The sequence below is a fragment of the Chinchilla lanigera genome, unplaced genomic scaffold, assembly GCF_000276665.1.
Source record: "Chinchilla lanigera isolate Chin_1 unplaced genomic scaffold, ChiLan1.0 scaffold00080, whole genome shotgun sequence".
Classification (NCBI taxonomy): Eukaryota; Metazoa; Chordata; class Mammalia; order Rodentia; family Chinchillidae; genus Chinchilla; species Chinchilla lanigera.
In genome coordinates, this window is record NW_004955481.1 from 565,545 (window position 1) to 573,486 (window position 7,942).

Below are 7,942 nucleotides of genomic sequence, written 5' to 3' on the forward strand. Positions count from 1 at the left end.
ACAAAAAGGGCTGAGGTTGTAGCTCAAGGGTAGAGCACTTGCCCAGCCCGTGCAAGCCCCTAGGTTCAGTCCCCAGTACTGCTAACAGAAGAAAGAAAAAGAAGTTGACTGGTAGTTTTGTGGAAGGTGAACTGTGGGAGAGGGAGGCTGGGAGGCCTGTAGCAGGCCTGGTGGACAGTCCTGTAGTGAGACGAAGACGTGTGGATGGGGGAGGGCCGGGGAAGGGCTTGCCCACTGATTGCTCTGTGAGCAGCAGAGGGACGCAAAAGATGAGGCGAAATCCTAGACCCGGCCTCTGCTCTTAGACCTGCAGTTCAACTGCCTGGGCCTCTTGGGGCCTTGGCTGTGACCCAGATGTGCATGAAGGCTGAGTCCCAGCCCAGGTTGTGGAACGAATGGGTCCCAGAATGTCCCAGCTGGGAGGACCCAATTTCTTGATTGCACAAGTGGGTAAACTAAGTCCCAGAGAAAGTATATCACACAGTGTGTTAATAGCAGAGGCCAGATTAGAACCCAGAGCTCCAGAGTCCCAGTCCTACATATCTCTGCAGTTTTTTTTTTTGTTTTTTTTGTTTTTGTTTTTTTTTTGGTTTTTCTCCGGTACTGGGAACCGAACTCACGACCTTGCGCTTGCCAGGCAGGCGCTTTTGCCGCTGAGCTAAATCCCCAGCCCCTCTCTGCAGTTTTTTGGATAGTGTCTACCTCCAAGTGCCCAGACCACTACCTCCTTCCAGCCCCTGCTCATGAGGGGAGCTGAGGGCTAAAAGAGTGAATGACCACCTGGCTTCTCACGCTGCAGCACATGACATGAATGGTCTCCCCCAAAGACAAGCCAGCAACAGAGGCCAGCCCAGGGGACACAGTGGCCCTTGAGGACTCACCTCTGCCCCATGCCGCCTTATCACTGCCAAACAGCCTTAGAGGAAAATAGGGACCCTAAGACCTACAGCCATTCCTCTCATTGGTCCTCCTTGTGTCCTCATTCTGAGGATCTGGGTCCCTCCACTGCAGAGAAAGGTGAGATCCCAAGCAAGTGTCACAGGTAACAACACAGGGCCCTCACCACCCCCATTACCCTTCTCAGACTGGCAAGGGCCTGCAGCCTCTTGGTTATCAATCAAGGAGATAAAAATAACTCTGGGCTGGACTGGAACAGCCACTGTGGGGGCTGAAATGACCGAGTGAGGCCCTCAGTTCAGGGCAGAGGTTCTGAGGAGAAAGGGAGAGCAAAAAGGAAGATGGGGAAAGAGATTAAGGAGGGACCCAGACAGTCGCACATGGTGGTGCACATTTGTAATCCCAGAACTCTAGGAGGCTGAAGCAGAAGGATTGCAAGTTCAAAAGCAAGCCTAGAACATAGGCAACACAGCAAGAATTTGTCAAAAAAAAAAAAAAAAATCTAAAGGCTAGGAAGGAGATAGGACGAGACAGGAGGACAGGCTGCTGGAAAGCCAGCCGACCATGACTAAGGACTCAGAATGAAGGGGCTTCGGAATTGGTAGATGTGTTCTGAGTTGGCTCAGCAGCCTGGATGATGGGACCTGTCCCCACCTCCAGCCCCACGCACTACACACTCATTTAACCCTGGACCAACCTTCTGTTAATTTTCTCTCATTTCATCCTGACAATAGCCCTTTCTATGGGTGTGTGTGTGTATGTGTGCGTGCACACATGTACTATTTTGTCCCCATTTTCCAGATGAGAAAACCGAGGCTCAGATAGATGCTGTTACTGGTCCAGGGTCACAGTGTATCTGATGTCACAGCGTATTCATCTAAACCGTGAGGATTCTGGCCAGAAGGTGGGGAGCCCAGCTAGGATTCTCTCTCTCCATGTCCTAGTCCTGTGGGTAATGGCTGAAGAGAGAACAGCCCACAGGGAGTCAGCGGCAGAGCCAAGAGCTTTTGGGCTGAGTCCCTGAATCTAGTCCAGGGCCCCTGGGTCACATCACAAGGTCTGGAGGAAGGGCCACACTGGCCCCGGGGAGCTCAATGGGTGGAGGCATCAGCTCTGCACAGGGGCCCCTGGGAAGAGGTGCAGGCTGGGGTCACAGCATCAGCCGGGGAACCTAGGCTCCCTGTCTCCTGGCAACAAGTGGCTTCCCCTGAGGAGGCGCCTCTGTGAAGGCGCTGTCTCCAAAAGAGCTGCACGAGGGCGTGACGAGGAGCAGGCCTAGGGGCCACAGGCCGTCTGCGTAGGTGCTGCTGGGGAGTGAGTGGCCCAACTGACTACTGACTTCCTGGCCCCTGGTTCACACCTTCTTTCCTTGGGCCTCAGACTGTGTCCCTGAAGACACACAGAGGTGCTCCTGAGCAGGCCATTGTGACTTCTGGTTCTCTTCAGCTCACTGAAATAGGGCTTGGGGTCAGGCCAAGCACAAGGTGCCTCACTGAGCCACACTTCTCTACCCCTTTTCCCAGTTCTTGAGCTCTGGTGGAGTTCAGGGACTGCAGGTATAAAAATGATCAAGCTCAGCTGAGCGTGGTGGCACACACCTGTAATCACAACACTTGGGAGGCTGAGGCAGGAGGATCATCGGGAATCCGAGGCCAGCCTGGGCCATAGTGAGTTCAAGATCAGCCTAAACTACATAGTGAGACTCTATCTCAAAAAATAAAAAAAAAATAAATAAAAAGATCAAGCTTAGCTAGGCTGAGGTGGGGCACTTGGGGCACTAAAGAATAATGATTACAAAGTCGGGAGTGGTGGCCCATGCCTCTAATCCCAGCACTCAGGAGGCTGAAGCAGGAGGATCCTTTCAAGTTAGAGATGAGCCTGGGCTATAAAGTGAACTCAAGCCCAGCCTGAACTGCATAGCAAGACCCTGTCTCAAAAGACATAATAATAATAATAATAATAACAACAACAACAATAAGGATTGGGCTGGGCATAGTGGCCCAAGCTTGTAATCTCAGCTACTTAGGAGGCTGAAGCAGGAGAGTCACCAGTTCAAGACCAGCTGGACAACTTAATGGAAGCCTGTCTGAAAATAAAAAAGGGCTGAGAATGTAGCTCAACATTCCCTGGATTCAATCCCCACTACCAGGAAAGAAAAACAAAAAGAATGAGGACTGGGAGAACAGGCTGGGAGAAAGGTGGTGCCCCGGTGGCCTCCAACACCCATCTGGGAGGAAACAGCTCCGACATGGACATCACTTCCTCTGGAAGCTGCTCACCTGCGGCGCCACGCCCTCTCCCGCCCCTCAGCTCCAAGCCTCCGGGCAGCTCCCATCACAAGGTGGCGCTGTCCTCCTTGAAGCCCTCTCCCTGCTCTGTGGACTCGGTGGAAGGGGGCATGGGAAGGAGCAGTGCCCACTCTGCAGACAGTCACGGAGGGAGGCACGGCTGTATTGCCTGTGGACATAGTGAACACGTGTGTCCAGTTTGGTAAATAGCCACTGCCCACTCCCAGTGACCTTAAGAGGCCTTCCACGCACTACTTCCATCCCTCCAGTAATTGTGCAGCAAGGGTCCCCCAGAATCGATGTTTGCTGCCATCTCAGCCCTAGGAAGGGGCACATACAGCCCCAACCCCAAACAAGCCAGGCCCTTCTGTCCCACAAGGGCTGAATGTACCCAAACCCAGACATACGCCTGTACTGAAACAATCTCTGAACTTGGCATGAAGCCACTAGGGTCAGGCTATACCCTGGGCATGGCAGGAAATTGGTATAGAGGGTGGTTTAAATTATTTCTAAGGATCTTTATTGCCACTGTTAATGACCTGTGACACACACACCTGGTTTGTCTCCTCTCTGCCCCCAGAACTGACCCATGACCTGGAGATGAGAGAGGCCCAGTCTCACCAGCAAGGTAAGAGAAGGGCCACTGCAGGGAAGTGCGATGGGGCTGAGTAGGTGAATTTCCCAGCTCTTAGTAGGGCCCATGCTTTCTCCATCTCCAGCCTAGATTCAGGCACAGCAACGTCAGCTTGATGATCAGGGTGCAGATGTCAGTCCGACTTCCCCACTCAGTTGGGTGACTTTGTACAGTCAACAACCTGTACTACCACACATCTGTGTCTCTGTCCAAAGTGGGACAAAGAAAGCAGGAAAGAGATTACTCTGGTTTTCCTTCCTCCTTTGTCTTCTTAATTCCTTTCTGGGACGCACCTCCCCAGTCCTTCAAAACCTTGTACAAGTCAGGGGTCGCATCCTGCAAGGTGCTGAGTGTCGAGATGTGACCCGGTAACAGTATGGGGCCCTGGGCCTCAAGGCATTTAATCTAGATGGAGAGAACAGAGCTACATTCGCAAATCTTTCATTTTACCAAAACATGACGTGCCATTGTGGCAATCCCTCTAAAACATATGTTCACAGAGAATTACTTCTGTCTTAATAGGAGGGTGCGGGTGAGGAGGTGATGTTCAGTGGGGCTAGAGTTTCAGTTTTGCAAGATTAAAAAGCTCTAGAAATCTGTGGCAGGATGTGAAGCTGAGGCAGGAGGATCACTTGAGACCAGGAGTTGGAGGTCAACCTGGGCAACACAGCAAGACCTTGTCTTTTTTGTTATTGTTGACACTGTTTTGAAAATATTTTTATTAGTGCCTAGAGACACTGTCTTTTCACAAAAAATTTTTGGAAACCTGTTGCACAATAATGTGGGCTGGGGATGTAGCTCAGAGGCACAGCACCTGCCTGGCAAGCTCCAGATCCTGAGTTCAAGTTCCTGTACCCAAATAAAAAAGTGAATGTACTGTACACCTTAAAAATGGTTAAGGTGGTACATTTTATTTTTGGGTTTTTTTTAACCACAATTAAAACATTTTTAAAATGTGGCAGGGCTGGGCATGATGGCACACACCTGTGGAAGGATCACTGTGAGTTCAAGGCCAACCTGGTCTACATACATAGGTGTTCAAGGCCAGTCTGAACTACATAGAAAGACTCCATCTTGGGGCTGGGGATTTAGCTCAGCGGCACAGCGCCTGCCCGGCAAGCACAAGGTCGTGAGTTCGATCCCTGACACCAGGGGAAAAAAAAAAAAAAGACTCCATCTCAAAAAAAGACCAATACTCGGGCACCCCATTCCACGTCGTAGTCCCTCTCCTCCTGTCACCTGGAGCCCATGCAAGACCAACCTTCAGGGACAACTTCCTTCTCCTGTGTCAGCCGGGGGGTCGGGACCGTGTGATTTCTCAGTGATTTCCTACAGCGTTGCACCCTCCCTCCAGGTGGGAGGAATAATCACCATCCCAGGAATTCTCAATAAACTTTTATTACTGAAAAGAAAACAATAATAAATAAACCAATGAATTTTTTAAATGTGGCAGGGAGAAGATTGTCTTGTTCAGATCATAATCACTGAATTAGAGGGTCTCTGAGAACTTAGACTGGGTGCTAACCATTGTGAAGTGCAAAGCACATTACCTGGCTTGAAGAGACTGTAACTGTTTAGCTAAAAATAAATCGTAAAAGGCTGGCATGTAACTCAGTGATACAACACTTACCTAGTATGCACAAGGTCCCGGGTTCGATTCCTAGTACCCCTCTCTCTCTCTCTCTCTCTCTCTCTCTCTCTCTCTCTCACACACACACACACACACACACACACACACACACCTCATAAAAATAGCCATTTTTGGCCAGGAGAATTTTTGAGGGGTGTTTTGTTTTGTTCTAAGACAGGATCTCAAGGACTATATAGTTTGGACTACATAGTCAGATCCTGTCTTTAAAAAAAATAAAACACAGGGAGAGAGAGGGTCAGTCTTGTAATGTAGTCCAGACTAGCCTTGACCTCACAGTCGTCCTGCCTCAGCCTTCCAAGTACTGAGATTGCAGGAGTGCACACCATGCCTGGCCAGGAAAGTTCTGAAGAATAGATTCCCTGTCCTATTGATGTGTTGCCCATAGCTCAAGAGCTATATGACCAAGAATTGGGAATGGGGAGGGTTAGAAGTTTAAGCTAAAACATTAGGAGGCTGGCCATGGTGCTCACCTGTAATTCCAGCACTTGGGAGGCTGAGGCAAGAGCATCACAGAGAGTTCAAGGCCAACCTGGGCTATATAGTAAGTTTTTGTTTCATTTTATTTTGTTTTGTCTTTTTGAGACAGGCTCTCGCTATGCAGTTCACACTGGCCTTGAGCTCACTTTGTAGCCTAGGCTGGTCTCAAACTCGCAATGACCCTCGTGCCTCAGCCTCCCAAGTGCTGGGATTACAGGCATGCACCACCATGGTCAGCTTTACATAGTAAGTTTAAAGCCAGTCTGAACTGCACGGGAAGACCCTGTCTCAAAACTAATTAAATAAATAAATAAAATGTTAGGAATCCTCCAGATTGCTGTGTGCATGTAAAGATCAGCTGGAGATCGTCTGAACCGTTGAACGAATCCTACCCTCTTCTGCACACATTCTCCTGGTGCTTCAGTGCTGGAGAATGAGAGGAGGTGAAAACAGTTCTGTGACCACAGCAGCCTTTACCCCGACTTTCCTACCTGTGAAGGGTATTTAGGGTCACCTGGGCTCAAGACACTGCCCTGGTTTCCTGAGTTGTGGCCATGGTGGTTGTTGCTGAGCCCTGTGTACGTGTATTGAATTAGGCGTTGGGGCTATGGTGGGGAATAAAATGGTCCTCATAAAGCTTACAGTGTAAAGGGAGAGGTGTAGTAAGTAATCATAAATGTAGGGTTGGCACCGTGTCATGTGCCGAGAAGCAGCAAATCAGTGTGTGACTGTATAAGGATGTCGCCTGTTGTTGTTGCTGTGCTGCTGTTGTTGTTCTTTTTGTTCTTCTTCTTCTTCTCCTCCTCCTCTTTCTCCTCTCTTCCTCCTCTTCTTCTCCTTCTCTCTCTCTCTCCTTCTGTCCTTCTCTCTTGGAGACAAAGTGTCCCTGTGTAGTTCAGGCTGGCCTTGAACTCACTACGTAGTAAGCTCTGAAGATTTAGAACTCAGGCTGAAGATTTAGGCAGAACCATTCCCAGGTCCATCCCAGAGATTCTGACTCAAGTGGTCCTTGGTAGGGCCAGGAAACAGTATTTGTAAAAGCTCTCTGCATAATTCCTTTGTATATCCAAGGTTGAGCCCTGCTGCAGTGGCAAATGCAAACAAGTAAACAAAAGACTCACAAACTATAATAAGCACTCCATGAAGGAAACAAGGAGACTGACACCCCCACCCCTGCACATCCCCAACACTTCCACACCTTGCTTTTGCCTTGTGTTTCTGACACAGGGCTTTTGTGCAAACTGCTCCCTCTGCCCGAAGCACTGTTCTCCAGGGGAGGAACTCCTCATCCTACAGATTCTCACCCAAGCCTCTCTCTCCGGAAAGCTTTTCCTGATTAGGCCATATCCTCCTCATACAGTCATACACTGATTTGCTGCTTCTCGGCACATGTCATGGTGCCAACCTCACATTTATTTATGATTATTTACTACACCGCTCCTACTACGCTGTAAGCTTTACGAGGACCATTTTATTCTCCACCATAGCCCCAGCACCTAACCCAGGGCGCGTAACAGGGCTCAGCAAATTAGTTGTGGCCTGAATAAGCAAGCAGTCAGGAAGGATTTTCCATTTAAACGGAAAACCAGAAGCATTCGCGGAGAGGGTGGGATAGGCGCAAAGGTCCCGGGGGAGGAGAGGAAGTTCCTGCAGCTGACCCGTGGGACTGAGGGAGAGCGCGCGTGGCCGTGGAGGTGGGGAGGAGGAGGGCTCGGTTGCGTCAGCTGCTGAACGGCGCAGGTGTGTTCCATGCAGGCGGGCGCCGTCACCTCTCCCCTCTGTCTCCCCTTCGCAGAGGAGGCGTCCCGGGAGCTGGAGAGCAAGTGCCGCGCGCTGGAGTCGCAGCTGGCGGCGCGGACCGCGGCCAACGCCGAGCTGCGGCGGGAGGTGGCGCAGCGGGAGGCGCTGGTGTCGGCGCTGCGCTGCAGCCTGCGCTCCGAGGAGCGCCGCTTCCTGGAGGAGCTGCGTCGCCGCAGCCACCGTGCCACCGTCCTG

The 7,942-nt window shown here is 50.7% G+C and overlaps 1 protein-coding gene across 1 annotated transcript in view; it reads left to right on the plus strand.

Moving 5' to 3' along the window:
- The window catches only part of LOC102004164 (coiled-coil domain-containing protein 92), a 14,604-nt gene that overhangs the window by 6,218 nt on the left and 444 nt on the right, over positions 1 to 7,942 (plus strand). Inside the window, exons 3-4 of the mRNA XM_005402916.1 lie at positions 3,766 to 3,813; positions 7,743 to 7,936. Coding sequence (XP_005402973.1) covers positions 3,766 to 3,813; positions 7,743 to 7,936 — 242 coding nt within the window. The remainder of the gene's footprint in view (positions 1 to 3,765; positions 3,814 to 7,742; positions 7,937 to 7,942) is intronic.